General features: G+C 40.3%; 1 protein-coding gene across 1 annotated transcript in view; it reads right to left on the minus strand.

The window, feature by feature from the left end:
* Positions 1–24420, minus strand: part of FBN2 (fibrillin 2) — a 176611-nt gene that overhangs the window by 111268 nt on the left and 40923 nt on the right. The window contains exons 7-8 of the mRNA XM_052778267.1: positions 10598–10723; positions 353–478 (exon numbers count right to left, since the gene is read on the minus strand). Coding sequence (XP_052634227.1) covers positions 353–478; positions 10598–10723 — 252 coding nt within the window. The remainder of the gene's footprint in view (positions 1–352; positions 479–10597; positions 10724–24420) is intronic.

Consider the following 24420-nt stretch of genomic DNA (forward strand, 5'->3'; position numbering starts at 1 on the left):
GGTCAGAAAAACAAATATAATTAACATTTCCTATGTTTGCCTAGACAACAGAGAGATATTAATTACTTTTTTCCTACAAAGAACCAGATCTCAGGCAGGAATTCTCAGGCTACAATACAGTCAACACAGAAGGATCTACTATCTACATAAAGATGGTTGCAGTGGCAATCATCATCAGAGGAGGATGTTATGAATTTTAAGTAGCTGGATCAGAGATACTAGTGAGTTAGCATATAGTGAGGTCCTGCGGTGGGGAGGAGTGCTAGATTGTTGGGACAGAAGTTCTGCTGCTGTGTGTAAATTGCCTTAATAACCTTGAGAGCTCTAAAAGCCTACAGGGTGGAATACCTACCAACACAGCGGGAGCCATCTGCAGATGTGCCATAACCCCGTGGGCAGATGCAGAAATAACTTCCCACAGTGTTAGAGCATTCACCACCTTCACAGATTCCCGGGATGATGCTGCATTCATCAATATCTATCCAAAAAGGAAAGGACATAGGATAATTAGCAGAGCACTTGAACATACTGTATTAAACAGAGGGAAAGAGAGCTCTTCTGAAATGAAGTTTTATTCAACTCAGATTGAATAACATATTGCTGGTGTTTGCATACTGCAAATAATTTTGTTTGCCATCTAATGGAGGTTTTCTTTATACATTCTAGGGATGCACCACTTCAAGTTGCAGAGTATGTGAGAGCAGTCTGGGATTTCCTCTAAATGACACATACTGAGTACCATCCTAAGAAGGACACAACAGCTACAATGCAATACCAAAATACACATCCTGCTTTTGAGCTGAAGGAAGATGGTACAGCAGCCAAGCGCGACAGCTCTGCATTTCTGCAACCACAGAAATATTGCTCATCAGATCTGACTGCTTTCTGGCCTTCTAATACTTGAACTATAAGCAAGAATTTTGGCCAAGCTCTTCAAATGTGACCAAATGTTGCATTTTTACTTTTTTCAGATATTTTTAATCCATTCAAATCTTTCTGCTAACTAAAAGTAGTGGTCTCATCTGAACACTGAAACAATTTTGTATGTAAATACATATAAAGTGAGATGTCATCAAGCTGATGAATGAGCTGCTATATGTAACAAAGGGCTGCTAGGGCACTTGGTACCAGGACTGAGAGCACCATGTGCTGTCCCAACACAAACTGGAAGTAAAACGAGGAGCTGAGGCAATGAGAAGCAATAGGAGGAAGCAGTCTGACTGTATTGTTAGAGATGTGAAGCACAGCAGAGCAAACTGGAATGGAAGAAATACATGCGGGAAGAACAGCATGAGACTAAAGACTATGCCATGACCATTTATACAAACAAGCCATTTTAAGTAACCGCTTCATTCTACAACTGTGACTACCTTTAACACATATGAATATTTTTAGGGTCATTTTAGTAAACTAATTTTGCTTTTAAGTGACCTCTGTACATTAGCTTTTTGAGTGGCTTTCAGTGAATGTGAACTGTGGCCCAAGTTTAACATGGGAGGCATTCTGAGAAAACATGGGGAAATGTGAGCCAACTTTCTAACTAGCTTGAGATGAGTTATGTTTTCCAGTTGGAATGATATGATACCACAGGTTTTGCATGGCTTGATACCAAAGGTAGTCATAGGTACAAGACTTTGGCTTAACTTGTTTGTAAAAATCTGGATGCAGTATTAATTTAAATTAGCTTTCATACTGCAAAACAAAACTGAAACCAAAAAAGTCAGACTGTTGAACCCGGACTGTCTCATGTCAAATAATGCAGGAGAAGCATCAGAAAGAGTGTATGACAGAAATTATCTTGTGGTGACACTGTGAAGGACTCTGCATTTCTTGTAAGAAAGCCTTGGGACCCCACAGACCCTTCCTTGCACTTTTACACAGACCTATCATTTCCTTTCATATGTCACTCTAGAAATTCTCTTGAGATAATGACTGCTTGAGAAATAAACTTTAGCAGGTGTTCTTTCTTAGGAGGCTTTTATGTGATGAATACTTTGCTCCCTCCCTTGCTACATTCTCCACAGTGAAAACTCAAAGAAAAGGAAGAGTGCCAAAAAGATCTGGCATGCACAGGGACTATATTAAAAAAGTAACTCCCCATTGTGGGAAGGTCCACACATGAAGAACTCCCTTTAGCTATGAATCTACAGAGGACATTGAAGTACTGGAAGGAAAATTTTTTGCCACAAGGCCACTAAGAATGTGAAAACTGTTCTTTGTAAAGTGAAGGTATGAATAAAACACTCCTTCTCCCACTGGCATGTCATTCGGAGTGTCATTGTAGAAAAGACAATTTATCTTACAGGTAATGTCTTCAAACTTCCTACCTAGTCCATACATATAAGCACCCTGTGGCCTTTGTTGTTTGTTTTACACTATGAAGCAGAATCAGAGGAAGTGAAAATTTTGCCTTTTTAATAAGGTTATTTAAGCATTTCAGAGGACGCAAAAAGTTTAAATTTTACATTAAAATAGCTACAAAATGATGACAACTATTCCCCACATTTTAGACATCTGCTCAAGTACGTACAAAAGAAAGTCTCATTTTTGCTAAATCAAAACACTTCTAAGAAATAATGCTTTCACTTAAGACTTCATAGTTACCCACTGCAGAGATTCCGGAATTCCAAATTATGGTATAAATCAAAACCAAATAATTCCCTAGGAAATCTCTGAAATCTTGCATTAATTTACTATATTAAAGACAATATATATAATGTGGTGAACTGCTTACCATCTGATTTAATCCAATTAAATGAAAACACGTGTGTAAATCAAACCAGAACCAGAACCAGCTGCATGCCTTGTTGAGATCTTTCATGCAGTATGGGTCTTTCACAACCCCTAAGTCTTTTAAACATGAATACTGTCTTCTGTATGCACACACATTCTGAAACATCACGTCAGAAAGACAAGCAAGAAAATTGGACAAAATGAGGACTCTGCAGGAAGAGCGTATTTTTTGTGGTAAGTGACACCTTCCTGATGGCAGAGTCACTGGATGCTCATGCAAGAAAACTCCTTTGTTTTACCATCCCTTGAAGCACACCTTCAATTTCAAGGAAATACTACACACTACCCATTTTCATCACTACTGTAGTGGTTCAAAAAATAAATTCCAAGACTAATTCTAAAGTTCAGAGGCACCAAAACTTTGATAAAGACATCACCAGCATGGTGATCACAATTTACCAGCACGGAAATACTGTCTGAAGATGCAAATGCTGTAAACACAAACAGGATGGCACAAAGCTGGTAGCAATTGCCACTAGTGATACATGACCAAGTTAAATTTAAGAATCACTGTGCTAGGAACTAGTTACATAGCATTTTCAAAACATATGTTTCATTCAGTCACTCTCTTAAGAGAGTAGGTCTTAAATCTTGTAGGTTTCATAGCATTTTTTTGTTTGTTTTTTTGGTAACTGAGGTACAACAGCAACTACTATACGTAAGAAAAAAACCACAAGAAAAATGAATCTATAAGAATCTGACTACTAAAACCAGCAGGCACTTGAAAACCGAAGTTTTCCCTTCATTTTCACTCTGTTTGGCACAGGTACCTGCTACTTTAAAGGCAGTAATCTTAATTACAAGAACACAACACCTGGTCTTCTGCCAAAGGAAGCCAAATTCCAAAGCAGTTGCTTATATAGTACAAAGCCTATTGAGGTAATGAGTAGGTGGAGTTTGTAGTACTGGCAAGTGAAAGACATAGGAAGGAAATAGTTAGCCACTTCTGCAAAGCTGCAGGAGTGAGACCATCCTTCTCACCTGGCTACAGGCACACAAGTTTAACACTGTCTAGGGCTCTTGTCCAAGAATGACAGGGAGCTGGGACGGGAGGAGGTACCTTCCTGAAATCTGGGCAGTGACCAGAGTGGAAGGAAGACTCCACAGTCTTCTCCATGTGGAGCGAAAAACATTTTTTTAACCAACTAACAGGGAGAATCCTTGTGGAAGATTAATTTTCTTGCTTACTGGAGCAGTAGCAAGTCAGTGGATTCTTTTTTTCCCTAGTTTTTGAGCAAAATCTCTGTCTCCCCTTCCCCCTCCCTGGTTCTTTTATGTGCTATTCTTTCAACAAGATCTCTGTTACCTCTGACTGGAAATTCTGAGACTTTACCTCAGAAAGAGCTATTTTTAGGATGGCTGATAGAAAAAGTTACTCAATTTCCTCCCTTCCCCCCTCCAAAATACATAAATTAATGGTCTCTAGGAAAATGCTCCAAAGATAGTAAGAGGGGATGCTGTCTTCAGGGTGAAAAAGACTGGTGGTGTGAATGGCTGCGGTTCCAACGTTGCACAGGAGATGAGAAGGCCAGTCTCAATGTGAGAACCAATTTAAATGTGTGGCATAAACTTTGCAGGTGTGAGTATTAATAGGTGAACTTCTGCCAAAAACACCCAGGCTGGCTACTTGTCATCCAGAATTCATGACTTTTACTGCTATGGTAAGCAGGATTTTATGAATAACTGAATTAAAAGTACCAGAAAAGGGGCTCTCAACTGCTGAGTTCTGAAAAAGGGTTCCTTGAAAATAGTTTTAGTCTACAGTAATATCTGGTACTATCAAATCTGAATAACACACAGTGTAATGAAATTATACATTAAAGCAGGAAAACCAGAAATAGAACTGTTTCTTTTGAAAGGTGCTTTGCATTTTGGTGCCATATTTAAAAAAAAAAAAAGGAGTTAGTCTGTGTCATATAGTCCTAGCCCTTTGATGGCAATAGTACAGCAACGTATCTTTTTGGAAGAGCATCTGAGGCATCCTACCTCCTAGAGTACCTTTCACTGTAAATGGTGTCGTAACTAACTACGTTTAGTCAAGGAGTATGATGTATTTTCAACTTGAGAAGAGTAAGTGGAACACATTTATTAGATCTTTGAAGTACTAATAAGTAGTCATTTGCCTCTTATGTAAATCAGCAAGCACAACTGAAAGCTTATTTCTCCTCTCCGTTTATCTATATACAATCCATCTCTGAATAACCCATAGATGCAAGTTCCATTAATTCTGGAAGATAACATCCTAAAAATGAACAGAATTTCATTCCTAAAAAGACAATGAAAACTCAATATATTGTAGATCAAAACTTTTAGGCCAAAAAAAGAGAAGGGTTGGGGTTTTTCTTTTGTTTAGTTAAGACATCACACCAGTGCTCTGGGTGTCTGGAATTTGGTACAAGCCCTGTAATGGCCTTTTCCAAATTTTTTCAGCTCTGTGCCCATTCCTTGAATCCTTCCATGACTTGCCCAGGAAGGAGTTGTCCTGACTACTGTGGAAAGTCTATAAATCAGGAATATAGAAAAGCATATAGATAAAATCAGTAACGTTGAACCATGAGCTGGATTAATTTTTAAGGTAATATTTTCCCAAATAGCCTAAGCTACCTAGTTGCATTTCTACATGAGGGCATACAGACACAGTTACACATCCAAGTTGTTCTCATGTGTTTTGGAAATGCTTTAAACCTTCTCTACTGATATACAATTGCCATTAATTTCTGAAAGGTCAGTGTCAGTAAACTGTAATCTGAGGCTCAAAATAAATCCAGTAAGCTGAATATATGCCTTTTTACTAATTTTTTTTAAAAAAGAAACACAGGAATATAATGCAAGTAAATAGACTAGCAAAGCAATGTTTATTGCTTAGTACAGTTCTAGCAAAATCCATCACGCCACAAAAAGCACAACATGAACATTCCTACTTATTCTAACAATAGCTATTATTTCCAGGACAAATAACTGGAGAAAAAACTCTAATCCACAAAATGCATCTGGATGTTTAAGGACAAAGGATATAGCAGGGGATCTCAAATTCCCCCTTCTTAAGTAGAAGACTTGCTGTTAAATAAAGAAGGTCTGAACAGTTAGTGTAAGATTCCAGCCTCTGCCTCTGAACATTGGAGCCTTGCCTGGTTACTGACTCCAACTTGGATTTTGTCCTTTGTAGCCAGCAAGTAATATTTATTCTGGTTTTCCATACTTAAAGCTCCACACTGCATAACTTCTATATAATGTTTTAAATAAAAAAACTTCATTAAAACAATGCAGTTTCTATTAAGTAATTTCTCTGTACACAGGTTCTAACTTATAGGAGACCAATTCCTTATATCCTTCCCAATGGCCCAATCCATATATAAACACGATGTAACTTCACTCAGATGACCAGTCCCACTAACTGAAAGTGTAATTGTTTGAAGACCTGCCTATAGTTTTATCCTATAAATCTCACACTGAGAGATTATGAACTCTCAAAGCCTTTATTAAAAAAACAAAGCCTGAATAAAACCAGGGCTTGGCTTTCATTCTCTGCTCCATTCTTCCAATAATGCAAGCATGGTCCTACACTGGTATAATTTTGGCATTACCACCTTTGCTGTGAAGCATGGGGAAACGGACAAGTAACAGTTTCATTATGGTTTTTTTCCCCAAAAATGGTACAAACTGGGCACTGCAGATTGTTATTTGCATAATTCCCTGTAGGGAATTATGTGACTAGGGAAGCTAGTGCGGAAGCTGTGACCAGGGACTAATTAGTACCTAACTTCTGCCACAGACAGAAGTGGCAGGGGCTTAGAAGAAACAAAGCCGGAGCATATGACCTGTTCTGCAGTTGGCTGCCAACAAAGCAGGAAATGAAAACCCACTGATTACTGAACTATGAAATAACAGCAAATATTTCAGCCTGCAGATGATGTTTCACTTCTATTATGCATGGTCCCATAAGCATCACAAATTTTTAAGCAGATATGTGTTAAAAATACATTCACCTTTTCCTGTAGATACTAACAGGGAGAAATGCTGAATAACATTTTTAACAACTAAAGCAGAGCTTTAGATAGGTTAAAGAAGTAGAATGCAAAGAATGCTTTAATTACTGTTTTCAGAAGGAAGGAAACCTATCACTGAATAAGTTCTCCTTTTGGCATCAAAGCTGGAGTGCAGATGTCAGGCAGAAACATAACATATACAAAATGACCTGTGTTTTTTGGATCTCTGTGAAAACATCTATTTGATATATTTTAACTGCATCCTTGCCTGAGAGGAGGTATCAGGTCTCCTTCACATGGAGCTCTTTTAGAGTTAACAGCAGTAAAGCATGAGCGCTGCCATGGGCAGATTACAGACATCATCAGAACAGGGACTTCATTTATTGAACTGAGATGGTACTCCATCATATAACAGATATCCAAATGCTGTCTTTGCTCTGATGATATATTTATCACATTAGAAATGCCTTTTTTTTTGACTAACACCTCAACAGCTGGCTTGGGCAAAATCACTATTGTCCTACTCCTGCTGCACAAGTCTCATGGAATAATAATAAATACACCATGTTTGAGAGAATCAAAAAAACAAGTGCACTTCTGAAGAACAAGGATAAGTAACTATTCATCAAAAAATGTAAAAGTTACTCTCTAACATTAAAGTAATCATTGCATTTAATACTGTAAAAAGTTCTAAACAGTCTCAAGCTGAAAGAGTCCTGCCAAAATAAACAGGTGTAATACAAAGAATACCAATCTGAATAAGAGCCTTCCAATGAAATGTCTTGCAACTGACAACACAAATCCAGTATGAGGAACAACAAAGCATACATTTCTAATCTGTACATTGCCTACACAATCAAATACAATACATGTTTGTTTAACAATTAGAGCTGGTTTTGCTTCAGCTTTGAAATGATGAGTTTCAAGTAAAGCATCACAGTCACATTTTGGAAAACATTCAACACTTGCAGGTTTTTTTTCTGGTAGTTTTTTATATTTAACGGCATAATTACAAGAAAATGTTTCTGAATTTTGTGTACTTGAATTCTACTGAAAGATAAATTGTATTGCTAGAATTTTTCAAAATCATGGTAACTGTACGTATTGCTTGATATCCCACATAACAGAAAATGATGGTAAAAATAGCCAGTTATGCAAAGACAATTGCAAACAGTAGATGTTTATTCACTTCCTAAATGTTGTGTAACCATTGCAGAATTACATTGCTTAGAAGCTAATGACAGCATTAAGATACTAACAAAATTAATCATGTCAGGTATATGTCAGATTTAAGGTGGGTATAGGTAGCTGTTAAGTTCGCTGTGCCTGTGCTCTGAGCTGGTAGGATGCAAGTTAGCTCTGGTGCTTAAGTTATAGATCCACATCAGTACAGCACCATGTTTCTGACCTGATAGTAGTGCTAGACATTGTTATAAACACTTAGTCATAAAGTAAGTTGCATGTAATTGTTAATGGTATCTGCCAATTTACCTTTCCAAATGATTAGAGTCCATTATCAGAAAAAAGCAAGTAGTGTTGGATTATTACTATATAAGTTCATAGTTTGTGTTCGGATTCATCTATTACTAACGCCCCCACACCCCTGACCACTACTACTCAATAAGGAAATAAAAAGGAAGTTATAATTTTAAGAGCCAGTGATCAAGCAGCAGGCAATTCCAAAAGCAGCTGGGTTTTTTGCAGTTAGCAATGAATGGAAAGCGATGCTTCATCTTTTAGGCTTTTTTCCAAATAGGTACGGAGGAGAAAGAAGCCAAGTAAAGGGTCACAAGCTGATAAGCATGATGTCCTTTTCTAAAAACAGCAGGAGTAGTGGATACGTGGTCTCAGTCACCTCCTTTCCACTTTTTCGAACATGGGCAAGACCAAAGGAAGGCTCCTGGGAAAACAAAGCACCCTGTCCTCTTCCTTTTCTTCTAATTCCAATTATCCTTCCTATATGCTGATGCCTCACTGAAGGCCTACAACTCTCTTGTATCCTACCCAGCCACTCCTTCCTATTTGCCTCCCTAGTAAGAAAAATCCCACTACCTCTTGCCTATGGTTACATTCCCATTCTGTCCCCCACAAAAAATTAAAGATTTTAATAGGTTGTGCTGCCCACTTTATGCTTAGCCCTGTTCCTCACAGGTTGCCATGCAGCACAGGGTAGATGAAATGCCTTGGATTTAATTCTCCCAAGGAAAGTGGCTCTGATTACAAATTCCGCTTTCAGTCATCTTCCTTTTGTAGGATTCTTCACTCCACTTGGTGCCTTCTGGTTTCTCCCTGGAACCTGCAGAAGGCTGTGGAGATGGTGCCATTATTGTTCTATTGCTCTACAACTCTTCTACTGTTCTACTTACTGTCTTCAAGGTATGGAGACATTCTTTTTCCCAGTGTCTCAGCAAAGCTCCTCGTGTTCACTTACTTCTAAAGTTGTTCAAACGGACCTGCTTTCCCTGTGAACGTAATTGCTCCCTGCAGAGCCCTAAACCTCTGTGCGTATGCTGGATACCTATCAGCACACTCTTGTATATGGTTAGGTAGATATACACGTGCACATGCACAGACACATTGACAAGCTGCTGCGGTTTCTCCTCAACCATGGTAAGAAAAGCTCTGTTTCTATGGTTGCAGCTCTATTTCTTGCAAACTGTTTCTTGGAAGGGTTTAACAAGATATAGCCAGGTTTCCCCTAGAAAAACTCAAGCCAGGAATACTATTGGGTACTGAGCAGAAATTGAAACTAGTCAACATAAAAAACCCGAAGAAGGTGGAGGACAGGACCAGAGAAAAATACTTTTGGATATTTTGTTTTTCCTTACTCTTCAGTATTACTTGCAACACCAAATGCAACACCTTCACTTATAAAATGTGATTTTCAAACTGATCGTATTACTTAATTTTTCTGAGAATTCTGTATTGTAGGCAAAACTAAGGAAAACTCTGAGCCAACTTCCAAAATTGGCTACAAACCATATATTTGTTTCTAACCGAATACTGAGTAAAATACTTAAATTGCCACCTAACCACAAGCCAAAGCCTTGAACAAGCTGTCCTCTTATTTTTGTAATTTAAATGTGAATGTACCCACTGGCTGGGATGAAGTTGAGAGTTCTGATTTCTTTCGAGGCAGGGCAAATTCACTCAAATCAGTGAAGTCTTCATCGAACCCACAAAAACTCAGCGATTTTCTACTGCATTACTTTAAACTATACAGAATTGTTGCTCTTAATTGTATCAACATGTTTATTGAATAAACATGGTCTATGTTTATTAAACTATGCTTATTAAACATGGTCTACTTGATTTTTTAATCTAAAAAAGGAAGGACAGTTCCTATATATTTTTTACTTACCCAGGCTCTTCAACAGAAACTATACATAGCAGTAATTTCTTACACCCAGTACAAAAATTCCACATCTGCTTTTCACACTGTAGTCAGCAGGCTGAAAATACCTACCTGTACTAGAGTATTGTGGACATTTTTGAGAAAACAAACAAAATCCTAATACCTCAGTTGCAGTTATATGCTGCTCACAGATGCAGTCTTTATCAACAGTTCTAAATTTTGATTCAGGATAAAGACTGTCTTTACCCACATGAGACAGACAGAAAAAACCATCTAATGCAAAATATGAACAGCAAAGTAGAAAAGGATGATGCTGTGAAGAAGAAACAAAAAGCACAGTACAATGACGTTATGTCTGTTCAGATCAGACACCAACTATTCAGAACCTTTTCTTTCATTACTAAAGTGCTCTAATGATTTACTTAACCACTTTTGGGGTATGTTCTCTGACAACATCACTTACCATCACATTTTTGAGTTGCCTCATTCTGCTTGTGACCAGCAGGACACTTGCACTCATATGAACCTACTGTATTAATGCAATTTCCTCCTTGGCAGACTCCAGGGATAGCCTGGCATTCATCAACATCTACAAAGACAAAAAAGGATTACTTGACATAAAATACAGAATTTCATCATGGCTTTTGCTGATAGACAGAGAGCTCTGTCTCTTAAAAATAACCACAGCAAACCCCAGCACATTTCTCCACTTCAGCACCAATATAAGATATTTCAATAACAGCAGCAACATGATTCAGACCTTCATGTGTGTTGTATTTGATCCCATATAAGCTAAAAATGTATTACATGTGTTGACTTATGACTTACATAGCTATAAATATTTAAGAAGTGTACTTAAGTCAAATATGTACAACTTACTGTTGGTATCCCATGCCCTCAGATTGCTCCTTATATATGTCCATTACAAAACACAGATTCTTATTTTGAAAGGATCTCTACCTGTACATATGGACTACCCTCCTGTCCACCTTAACTAGGTATGATAATTCTTGCAGGATGCTCTTTCTGGACAGAAGTCAAACTACTCCTGTCAACAGAAAATAGGTGCTATTCAGCCAGGGTAAGTTGTATGGCAAATGATTTGCATAACTTTATTTACTGAAGCAATAAGTAGGACTAGAATTTCATAGATTTCTTCAGGCTGGAATGCCAATGTTAAATAAATGCTCTTAGAAAATATATTGCCATTTTTGCGCTACATCTTACTTTGAGTAACTTCCTGTTGTATTTTATTATGTGCTATTTCCAGTTCAAATTGTGTTGGGTTTTTTGTTCCCCACCCTCATTTGTTTATACATAAACCATCCTGTATTTCTGTAGGTTTTTATACAAAACTATCACATGACTCAATGTGTAAGTACAAATGGGCAGTTAAAGTAATACCAAGGATCATAGAGGCCTCTATGAAATAACCAGTGCTAAAGCAGATTGAAATTCTTTGCACACAAGGAAAGGGAGGACAGGCTCTAGACTAGTGCATGATATACATATTATATGTGTGTATTTAGCTTCTCAGTAGCTCTTTTAAAAAGTTCAGTTAATCTTTAGCTATCAGAGAGTTCAGAATTAAGCAACCATACTAATTCCTTCACAACAAAATTTCACATACATCCATATGTTCATAAAGCAGAGAAGGCTTGGAAGCTTTGTTCCAAAACCTGCAGAAGCTCTTCTGTGAGATTTCAGGTAGTATTTCTTCTCAAAGCTTGCCCTTTCACAGAAGAGGCAAAAATCAACCGATTTAGCTAGTTCTCCACACTGTGAAATAGAAATAAAGGAAAGTGTCCTTTGCACATTGTAGAAAAGGGAGCCACAAGGCTTCCAAAGAGTTTCTTCTGTGCAGAGGTCAATTTCATACTATTTTCTCCTCTTGGATTACAATTAAGTATAGAAATCAATTATAGAGTGATAAAGCAATACACTGCCTATTTAAAAAAACCCACAATTTTATTTCACTCCTTTCTCCATTATGATTAAAATACCTATTTACAATTACTATATTTTAAAAGCATTTAGGAACAATATTTTTCATGTTTCTTTCTCCAGATTTTTCATTAGTGCCAAATAAAGAATTTTAACCATTACCCTATTTTCGACTTTTAGTTCTCCTGTTAGCTTACATGCATTATTAAATGAAGCAGTTGGTAAACTTTATTTAAGATGCAGAAGAAAGCATCTCTTTCTTCTTCACATTCATGTTCATTTTCTTTCTCTCTACCTTTTCCCTTCCACAACCAGCTCTTTACCTCTACGAATGTAGAGAACACCAAGATACAGAGGGGGTAGGACAAACATATTAATAGTAGAATACAGTACTCCTCTTCAGGACGATGTTCATTATCTCTAAGCCCTTAAAAGACACTTAAATTCCACCTGAGTATGTGGATTATAGTACTTCCTCAGTTTTTGTTACTCCTGGTGTTTGTGCTGTAGATAAAACCTATGATATATGCCTTGTCCATTCACCTGCTTTTTCATTTAAGCAGGTATAATTGCTCACAGTCAAGGAAGAAGGAAATCTTTTTAATTTTTTTTTTTTTTTAACCACTGGACTTGGTTTAAGTACATCTGCTGGAGAAGTTTGCATTTAGTTCCTGAATCAGTACTGATTTAGTCAGCACAGTACTGTGTCCAAATGCAACAGTTAAATTGTAAATGGATTAAGGACTTTATCAGAGGTATAAACTTTCTGCAACCATTTTTCTTCCAAATAATTAGTGCTTGGTGCAATCTAGTTTACCTAGAAAGCAAACTTTTCATCTCTGAAGTATTTTAAGGAATTTGGACATGATTTAGCAACATCTAGGCAGAAGATGGGTTCCATCATTTATTCACACCCAGTTCACCCAGTAGCTCCCTTCTGAGTAAAACTAATATGGTATTTGTATTTTGACCCTTGGGCCTCAAAATGCATTCATCACATGGAGTATGCCTGTGCCTTGTGTCATTTACTAATGCTTATTTAAATTAAGCCAACTGTGTCAGCAGATCAGTGGTTAAAAATAACCACTGAGTATCTTTCACAGTTTTGAAAGTCAAATATGTCAAGTAATAGTAAATAAATGGCAGTACCAGCAGGAAATTAATACTTTCCAGAAACAGAAAAGGTATCACTGAAGCCCTGAAGTGAACAAAATTTTAAGATCTATTGATTCCATTCATTTCTTTCAAGTCCAATCCTATGGTTTTAAAAGTACAAATGAATCTCAAGCTCTGCTGAAGTCCGAAAAGTCGATCCCAATTATGCAACACAGTGCAGTGCTTGTCCAGTGAAGAAAACACAAATGGTATCACTATGAAAGGTGCAAATCTTTGAATCACGTGCACTATCTTGCTTTTCTGTGCTAATACCAATCTTAATTTGTGAGGACTTACGTGTTAACTATTTTAATTCATATTTAAATGTAAAGAGAGGAAGTATATCCAACTCCACTGTCAGCTTAAAAACATATACACACTAGAAGCCTGATGCTTTTTTTGGTCAGTATCACTCTTTGATGAAAACCCAAGTCTGTTTTAATATATTGTTAGTGTTTTGGAATTGAGAAAAGTCAGAAATGGCAAAAGTATTTTCTTAAAAAGGCGTATTTTATGAATTGTTTCCTAAATGCCATTTTAAGATATAAGATTTTTTTTTTCTGAAAATAGAACAAATTTGAAATGAAGCATATTTTTATTTACTTTCTTATATCTTTGACAGTCAGGCTAAGCCACACAGGAGTTTTCTCATTATTAATTATCCATTTACTCATGCTTTTAAACCCCAACCACATTAACACAATAAACTTTTTGCCATAAACAGAAAATTAGATGAATAACTCTTTAGATACAGTTCTGTATACAGAGGCTCAATGTGCTACAGATTAGGTAGAATGTTTCCATGTGTTCATAGGCTTGATAATATCTGGCAAGTGAAGAAAGGTTCTTCACTTTCGCAGAGTTTTCTCTGCAAAACGCCTGCAGGATTTGCACAGCTAATTTTAAACAAGTACCTTTGAAAACACAGCCAAACTCAGCTTCCCTTTTTGATGAGTGGACTGTTTATCAAAAAACTCTGAAGAACCAGAAAGCTCAGGAAGAATAAATCCTCTCAGATTTTATACACAAATTTTGGAGAGTGCACTTTTTATTTACAATGACAGTAATAACAATTACCCAAATACAAATTTTCTCTTGAATTCTACCTATAATATGTATGAGGAGTTTCTTTGCAATAGATTTGCCATGTGGGAACTAAAAAGTAAAGTAGTTGTCGATACAATGGAAAATTGTTGGTTCTTCCTCCACATCCTAGATAACAGAAATACAACAAATACAAACATAAAACAGAAATAATACTAAGCTTTTTTTTTTCTTTCTGTTTCAATACTTATTTTCATGACAGCAGGATGGGATCCTAGATGACACTGTTAATACCATCAATAAACCAGACACATTAATTCCAAACTCTAGATTATCTAAAAATTATCATCTGTCACTCATTAAAGTCCGTATCAGTTCCTTTAATATTCAGTACAGTATATTCCTACTATAGAACAGATTTTTTTTATATTATCTTCTGTAATGGCTATATATACTTAAGAACGTCAGCAATGGTAGCAGGAAGAACCTTCGTATTTTCAAAAGCTATTCATCCAGGACTATTTTTCTCTCCTTAGTACAAAAAATTAACTGTCTGAAGGGAAGGGGTGTAGCTGAGAAATGGAGTGTTGAGGAATGCAGGGAGTAACTGAGAAAAGTCCAACACAGGATTTCTGCCATTATGTTATTCCTAAGGCCAAGTAGCAATGGCAACAAAGTACTTTCAAGTGGAACATTTAAGTTCCTCCTGCCTGAATTCTTGGGAAGAGGGATGTCTGAACAGCTACAATTCCTGTTTAAGCAATGACTGAGTAGAAACTGTTGGGGGAAAAACAAAACAAAACAAAACAAAAAAACACCCAAACAACAAAACCCATCAATTTGAATTTTGATTGTTTTTGCCTCTCTTAATTTTTTAAAAGTTGTTCATGGTAATAATGAAGTAACAATACTACCACAATGTTCTAGTAACAATACTACCACAATGTTCTATACAAGCACATTACTCAGAGAACATAATTAATCCTGAAAAGGTGCTAAAGAGCCATTTAAGATACACTAAGATTGCAACATGAACATCCTGTGAAGAGTAGGAGCAAATTCATATTCAGCAGTTAAACCTTGCCACACTCTGACATCTAACACATACTGACATTATGACCTATTTTCCAACAGTAAGGCTTGCAAGTTCTACTGTTTTTGACTTGCTCATATCAACTCCCTAACTAGGCTATCTGCAGATGTAAGCATTCACTTCAAAAATGCCAAGCATTCGAACTATGGACTGAGTCTGGTCTAATCAATATGTGACAAAGGTACAGTTTTACTGAATACCAAGGGGTTTTGTGTTCCTCTAATAAAAGTCTCTGTAAATCTGATGTCATCAGCAGAAAGAAAAGCATTGAAAAGCATTAGCCAGACTCCTGTATTTGTTTCTAAAACCCTCAGAGAAAATACTTAATGCCAGTCTCATCTGACCTTCCTATTTCATTAAATGAAGCCTCCTCAGATAGGAGTTACCAGACTTGGAGACCAACTGCTTCCTGAATTTCTGATACTCCTCTCCTGTTAAAATTTTTGTAGCACCTTCCACAGAGCTCCATCTTGAACCCTTTATTTTCTTCTTCACAGTTTACCTCTGTGCAGTCATACCTGCTATCATTATTGCAGCTTCTGTCTGTGCACAACTCACAGATCTACCACTTTTTACTCCTTCTATTTGGAATAAACTCTCCATTCACCTTTCTCTGCCAGGATGAGTTTGGCACAGAAATTTTAAGAGTTGATTGTTATTTCCTTGCTGTATTGCAGTGTAGTAGCAAGTACCTCAGTCCCAGTTTGTCTGTTCAGCATACCCCTTGGCTCCCTCCTAGAGTTTCTACTTTAACTGACTGTTGGAGGGGTTTTTGACCCCCTGTGAACAACACTGCTGTATCGCTTTCTTCTAAAATTTTCATACCTAGCTGTAGCGAAATTCTGCAGCTTATTTCTACAGACTATGTACCCTAATATGGAGTTTGGAAAGGTAAACAGTGTCTCCGCAGTGTCAAGTGCTACATTCAGTCCCTTCCTCCAGTAGAGTGGTGCGATAATTCAGGACAACATGCTATTATCAACCTGGAAACACAACAGAACTGAGGTGAGGAGGAATTACCAGTACTCAGAGCTTAAAAACGACTGCCTCGACCGTTGGAAGTAGAGACAATGCTTTGTGGAACAAAGAATTTCTTTGTCTCTCCTTTTCCACACAGAAAATCTAACTTTTCTTCATCTGTTTGTGCCTCACTGTCATCTTGTAACATCACATGCTACCTCCTGCTGACATAAATACAATCAGATCTTCCTATATAGCAATAATATGCCAAAATGTAGCAAAAATGATGGCTGTTTAAACTTCCTTTCTTCATCCATCCCATTGTTTCTATGCTTCCCAGTGGAATTCAGCGATGATGTTAACTGCATAACTTAAAAACACTTGCCACACAGAATAAGCAGGCAGAAAAAGAAAACACAGTATTGTGGGCACAGATGCTAAAGAGCTCTACTGATCTCTCACATAATTTAAATGAAGCTCCAGAAGCTATGCCAGGATCAGTTTGGCAGAGAAGTTTTAAGAATTCATTATATCTGGCCAAGATCTTCATCATACAAAGGAGTTTGACTTGGAGATTGTAACCAACGTGCATGCCTTCAGTACAGTTTCTGTTTATGACATTGTTATGAAAAGAATGTCTAAAGCATACTAATCACTTCAAGATTAACAGTAAAACATAAGCTGTTATAGGCAGACAGAGGCCTATTACTGACATACGAGGAAAAGCACCATCAAATATTTCTCATCAGTATAATCTGGATGCTTTAAGCAGCGTAAGCACAGAAAAACAGGAAAGCAAATATTTGAAATTAAGAAAAATGAAGGGATTTATTATTGCTTAAAACTAATCTAAGTATTTTAAATAAAATAGATGCCTTTGCTGAGATAATGCTGTGAGGAGTTCCACAGGAGTGAATTTGAGCTAATAGCTTCAGTTGTAGTTTCAGGTAAACCATACCACTGTGTGAATGAAAACTGAAGGAAAAATCCAAAAAGATGTTTCATCAAGTTTTAATTTCTAAAAACTAAAAATCTTAGATCATCTTGATTTTCTCTCAATTTTTCAACTCATGTTCATGGAGGGCTCTTACCAAGAAGTCTTATGGAGGAGACCTGAAGTAGAAATCCAGCCAAACAACTGACTTTGTTAGATTTGTGCAATTTTAAGCCACTGAACTATAATGCAGTGTAGGGGAAAGCAGCCCTAAGAATAATGCTGCAATACATGGGGCCACAGAGAAGACTGAAAGAGAAGGAATAGCGAAATAAAAGTGAGAAAGGGAGGACATTACCTAGCCTCTTCTGAAGCAGTAAAAGAGTAATTTTTCTGAAATTTTTCAGAACACCACGAGCAACAGAAGCTGCCTGAACCAGGATGTTTTTCAGAGTCACAGACTGGTTAAGGTTGGAAGGGACCTCTGGAGGTCATCTGGTCCAACCACCCTGCTCCAGCCCGGATACCTACAGCAGGTTGCCAAGGATCATGGGAGACATTCAAAAGCTGTCTGGACAAGATGCAGACTCCACAGCCTCTCTGGGCAACCTGTGCCAGTGCTCGGCCACCCTCACGGTGAGAAATTGTTTCCTGATGTTTAGGAGGATGTTCTTTGTGTTTCAATTTGCACCCATTGCCTCTTGTCCTGTTCACTGGGCACCACTGACTGGCTCTGTCCTCTTTGCACCCTCCCATCAGGTATTTGTATACACTGATGAGATCCTCTTGAGCCTTCTCTCCTCCAGGCTGAAGAGTCCCAGCTCACTCAGCCTTTCCTCAGAGGAGAGATACTCCAGTCCCTTCATCATCTTTGTGGCCCTTTGTTGGACTCCCTCCAGTAGCTCCATTTCTCTCATGTTCTGGGGAGCCCAGAACTCAACACAGCACTCTCAAGTGTGGTCAGCCTCACCAGTGCTGAGGAGAGGGGAAGGATCACCACCCTGGACCTGCTGGCAATACTCTTTTCCCACAGGCCAGGATACCATTAGCTCTCTTTGCGGCAGGGGCACATTGCTGGCTCATGTTCAACCTGGTGTCCACCAGGACCCCCAGATCTTTTTCTGCGACATTGCTTTCAAGATCATCAGCACCCAGCAATACTGGCGCCTGGGGCTGTTCTTCCCCAGGTGCAGGACTTTGCACTTCTCTTTGTTGAAGTTCATGAGGTTCCTGTCAGCCCATTTCTCCAGCCCGTCAAGGTCCTTCTGGATAACTGCATGACCCTCTGGCATATGACCCCCCCAGTTTGATGCCATCTGCAAACTTGCTGAGGATACACTTTGCCCCATCATCCAGCTCACTGCTGAAGATGCTGAACAGGTCTGGACCCAGTATTGACCCCTGGGGTACAGTGCTAGTCACTGGCCTCCAACTAGACTTTGCACTGCTGATCACCACTCTCTGGGCCTGGCCATTCAGCCAGCTTTCCATCCACCTCACTGTCTGCTCATCCAGCCTGTACATCAAGAGCTTGTGGGAGACAGTGTCAAAGCCCTTTTTCTGAATTACCTAGGAGAAATTCTTGCTAACACATACATACACACAAACAAATCCTGCTACTGCATGCTTTTCGTCATTCTGTAAACAGGGAATTAAAGTACAAAGTTCTCCAGCACTACAGGGAAACACCTATATAAAAATTCAGAGCAGGTCATTCCAGTCAGCTTTATCACTTTGCTAAGACAGAGATCCACTTGCACATGCAACGCCTGCAGTATCCTGGGTGTGCTGTCTCACACGCATTTTGGAAGCCATAAGGTACAGACACACAGAGACAGAACAGTATATAGACACTTTGTGAAATCAGAAAACACATAAAACAAACAAACAAACAAAATCTGTCACCCCAAGTTATTTGAACCTCTGTTTATGCCCAGATCGACTGAGGATTGGCAGATCAAAAAGATTTTGCTCTCTTTGTCAATTCATTTAGTTACGCAGGTCATAATCGGAACTCAAAGGACTGCGTCGATCCGCCGCACCCGATTTCGCCCGACAACCAGCCTTACCCCGCGCGGTTAGCAGATGTGACGCCCCGCGGGGCGGCGACGCCGGCGGCGGGGCGGTGCTTCGGTCGGCGTCGCGCCTTCCCTTCGGCGGGGCCCGAGCCCGCCCGGCAGCGGCGCAGTGGCGCCGCCAGGCGGTGAGCAGAGGCAGCAGGAGGAAGGCTGCACGAATCACTCCCCGAGAGCCCGGTTCGAGTGCTCCCGAGGACGGGCGGGCCCGCGCCTCGGTGCTCTCCCCGCACTCGGGAGGCCGGGTAGGGCTACTTTCCTGGGAACTAAGTGATACCCATTGGGTAGATTGTAAGGAGTTTTGGAATAGAAGCGGAACAGTCCCCACTTGCAGGGTGGTGTAATTGTTACCTACTTAACCAGCGCCTTAACCTGATAGACCTCGCTCTGTACCTCAGACTCGGCACCTTATTCCTTCAGGGGGTAAAAAGTAGCAGAGGGCCTGGCCGTGGCCCAGCGAGCAGGGCCCGAGGACAACAGGGTCGAGGTTTATTGGGGTAAGCATGGGATTTCTCCCCCCCGGGCCCCGGTTTGACAATGCTGGGGACTGAGACCACTGGTCCAAGTGGGACCGGGTGAAAAGCCACACGGACCTGGCACAAGGAAAAGTTAAAAGATGGAAAAGATAAAGGCATCATCTGTAAGATGTTGGGTGCATGTTATCGCGCCAATCGTAATGAAAAGAAGCAATGGGAAGACAAAAAGAACTGCTTGCTCACATTGAAAGGTTACAAGAGAAGGTGCGAAGGCAAGAGATGCAGCTGATGCTGCAAGGTCTAACTTTACAGAAACATAGAGAAAATGAGAAGAGATTAGAAGATAAAGTAGTACAGATGGTCAGTGCTAACTTGGAGAAACAGGGTGGGACTCCGGATGCCGTTAAACCGCAGGCCCTAATACATGATCCCACGCACTGGAATGGAGACATTTGGGATGACCCTGATGAGGAGCCAGGTGACTGGCCAGACAATGGTCATGATACTGCGCAAGGCACCTTCCCATTATCAAACATAAGACAAGTCGGGGGACAGACTGGAGACCTGCCCAGGATGTAGTTAAGACCACTGCCTCTCCCCACCTTGATCTGGCCAAGTTACAGGGGAAGTCTGGTCAACGGCCTGATGAGTCTGCAATCAAGTGGGTCACAGGAGTTCATGAGATGGGCGGTGATCAAACAGTTTTCGATCAAGAGGAAGGTCAGGAGGGAGGCTGGGGAGCAGGCGTCTTTCTCAGTCTAGGTCTGGGAGCACTATGTTCCCTGACTGCCCAAGCTGGCTATTGGGCAGGGGATGTCCATAAACTGGAGCAAGGAGAACCACTGCATATTTGCACTCACTCTGCTCAGGAATTGGCTAACGGACAAGCGCACTTGGCTGTTGAACAGTTTGTTGATCAAAGGGGATGCAGCAACAATGGGGAAGCTTCAGACTCACCATTATATCTGATTCCGAACCTCCATAAACTAAGACCACCCACACAAAGGTTGGGACCCAGCCTTCAATTAGTCTTAATTAGTACCACCTGTGCAATGCAAAATGGGCAAAACAACTGGGGGTGGTTCATAAACCAACTAACACAGAAGGCTAGAACAATAGGGTGCCATGAAGATGTCACCCAACCAAAAGCCCCCAAAGAGGCCAGAAACCTTAAACAAGGTCCTCAGGTTAAACCCTCAAGTGGGACGAGAGATGAGAAAGACCTCAGAACCAGTCTGTGGAGGGAAGGTTTAGACCTAGGTTTAATGCATAAGAAACCCACTAGCAATTTCACAGGCCATGGTCCAAGCTGCCCGTGAAGACGGTTGCTTTGGCAAGGATGCAGACTGCCTGTTCGCCAACCCATTTTATAAAGATGCCAGAGAGGCTCTAGATGTTGTTCGGCATGCTGCCGCCCCACTGGTGGAAAACTAGTAACAGCCATAGCCTGTCTGCTGTCCTGGGCATGGTAGCTTAAACTTTTTGAGCGGGACACCAAGGGGGATCCACATGTCATTATCAGCCTGGGCCAAAATAGATTTCCTATTTGTTTGATGGATACTGGAGCCCAAATTTCTTGTTTTCCCTCTGTCTTAAGGGCAACCCTGGGTACCTCTCCTCATGCACGTGTTCACGTTCAAGGAGTGGGTGGCCAACCTCTCAGTGTGCCCACTGCCTGGCTGGTGTTGCATCTTCCTGATGAAGAGACATTGCCGAGCTGCAGTTGCTTTTGTTCCTGACCTAAAACAAGCCTGACTGGGGAAGCTGCTTGTGGACAGCCCTGGCCAAAATCAATTTCCACTGGGGCACACGTGGTCAACCAATTGGCAAGGCTTTTCTGGCTGGACTGCCCTTGCCAAACTCCCCTGGGAATGCCTCAAGACCTGCAGACTGTGCAAGCAGTATCTTTCAACCACCCCACCGAGGGGCTTAAACAAGACCTTCTTCTGAGCACCCATAATAACACCTGGAGCATTCAGACTCCTGACAGCAAGACCCTAAAAATTCCCCACAAGTGGATCCAGGGGTAACCATCAAGCCTTTCCCCACTGAGACCCGTTTTCTTTTCTGTTCTGCAGGAACGTCACGGATCAATTCATGACTCAGAACAGCATAACTTGGTTCACTTGTATGGTACACGATCCTTGTATTCCACTGAGGCCTTTGCTACCATGGCAGGAATACTGGGTGGTGTTAGCTGACTTACTGGGGGGTGTGGAGAGGTTTCCCCTAATGACCAGGTCTGTATGGGTTCGTGTAGGTTTTTCGAATTTTTGGTGCAGCTGTTCAGCATGCAGCACCATACCTCTAAGGCCAAGACAGCAAATGACACTACCCCCAGTGGCAGGCTAGACCAGGCTCTGTTCTGGAAGGGCTTGGTGTAGGGTTGCTGCTGGTGGCATGTGGCCAACCAGTTGCATTTTGAGCAGTGTCGCAGGTGCCTGAACCATGCCAATATGAAGTGGCTTGGTCTCTTTGTTCCTGATGGCCATTAACGTCACCCCACAGACAGATGCTTCCCCTCAGGGAGGGCTTAGAAGTAATGTAGTCTTCCAAATGGTAATGGATTTTACGTGAGATGTGGGCATTAATGAAGGTCTGTTTTCTGCCTGTATTGCCACTCTGACATCAGCTGACAGCTCACCTTCACACCTTTCTGGCTCAGGCATTGACATACCAGAATTAATAGCAAACATTTCCAAAACAGCAGTTCCCCTCAATACCACTGAAAGTGTCCAGGTGTGTTGTATACCTCTAGCTTCAGGTCCCACACGCTTGAGCCTAAATGACAGCAAAAGCTGCCTGGAAGGGGTAGATGGCTGGACCACCACCCCCCCCCCATACTTGGGACTGGGACTGGGACTGGACCCCCCCAAGCAGTGGATTTAATTTAACCCACTTTAATGCATCAAAGCCTATCATCTCTGCTTCCTATACAATGCAAGAATCTGATATGACAGACCCAGGCGAAACATGCAATGGTACTCTGTGGGACACTGATTGGTTCAATTTAGAAGCAGTAAAACAGTGACTCCCATGTGCATTTCGAATTCCTTGATTTCAAATACAAGACGTTTTCCTGGTACATGCACTGAGGAGAAAAATGAAATCTAACTAAGTGGGCCCACACAGTGAATTACTCTAAGGTCCAAGAGTTTAAACTCACTGACCCACCTCAAGAGAAGTGGGCCCTCTGGAATCATACCATAGCTAAAAAGCTTTATTCATGTGGGAAAAGAATGCTTCCATGGTGGTACAGACATCCCAGGGTACGGTATGGCTGTGTAGTGATGAATATGCCTATCCCAACCGTAGCTGGTGGAAAAATGAAACCTGGGAAAATGCCTATCAGCCAGCTGCCTACACCCTAGGTACCCTTCTGTTTTGCCCTAAGAATGGATGCCCCATATGTTGCACCCCTTAACTAGGCATAACTATTGGGTAAAGCAAGAAACACCTACTTGGGAAGAAATGAGTATGGGTCAATGGCTGAAATCTATGATGAGATCAGTGGCTGACCGGTTGATTCCAGATAGGGACATTAAGACTAACATTATCATTGAAGATACTGTTGTCCAACTGGGATGTCTGGCCAACAGCGCCAGAACATCCTTCATGTTGGTCAACACACAGTTGAAAGCCACTGCCAAGATGATACTACAAAATAGACTGGCACTAGATGCCCTCTTGCTCAAACGAGGTGGAGTGTGCACATCAATGCAACAACACACTGTTGTACCTCGCACTCTGAACCTTATTCCTTCAAGGGGTAGGTAGTGGCGTAGGGTCTGACCCCAGCACCTACTTGGTTTCCATTGCTTCTTGGGAAGGTTCTAAGACAGCACAGCCTGCAAACTGACCATGTGTGCCAGCCTGTAACAGAAAAGTAGTACATTCTCCTTCGGGAGTTCTAGTATCCTCTGTTATTGCATTCTTTATGCAGTTTGTTCTAAAATTTAGCCAAGTAGCTACAGAAGAACACATACCTGTCTTTCAGGATAGATGGATTGCAGTAACAACAGAAAGGAGGAGCAGCAAGCCTCTTACCATTGTGGAAAGAGATACTGGATAAGGCAAGAAGCCTTTGCCATTTCTCAAACATTTTATGAATCTAAACACAGAAGACTGCAGTCCTTCCTTACTCATGCATTATTTCTAGCCCTGTACAAATAATCCAAACAGAGCATCCAGAAGGTTCACTACGTGCTGCATCTAAATGATGAGAATTAAAAAAAAAGGTCTATATAATAACCCCCAACCACTTCAGAAAGCAAACAACTCAGTAGCAAGAAATAGTCAATTTTTCAGTAGAATGAATGAAGTACGTATTAGTTAAGGGCTGCAGCAACACAAGCCAGTTGCCTGATTGGCACTCTACTGCAGTATCTGACAGCTGTGCTCAACAGACATTCAGACCTTTTCATGCTCTGTATTTATGGCTTCTTGATGGGCATTCATTTTCTCCAGGCACTTGAGTTTTGTTCTATATGCACAATAGCTAAAACCTGGAAGCAGCAAAGCATATCCAAATTTTACCAAAAGTAAGACACAGAACACACAAGAAAAACAGTGATTTTGTTTTAAGTGGACTGCAAGGTTTTCAAG

Source organism: Harpia harpyja, chromosome Z, assembly GCF_026419915.1.
Source record: "Harpia harpyja isolate bHarHar1 chromosome Z, bHarHar1 primary haplotype, whole genome shotgun sequence".
In the NCBI taxonomy this organism is placed as follows: Eukaryota; Metazoa; Chordata; class Aves; order Accipitriformes; family Accipitridae; genus Harpia; species Harpia harpyja.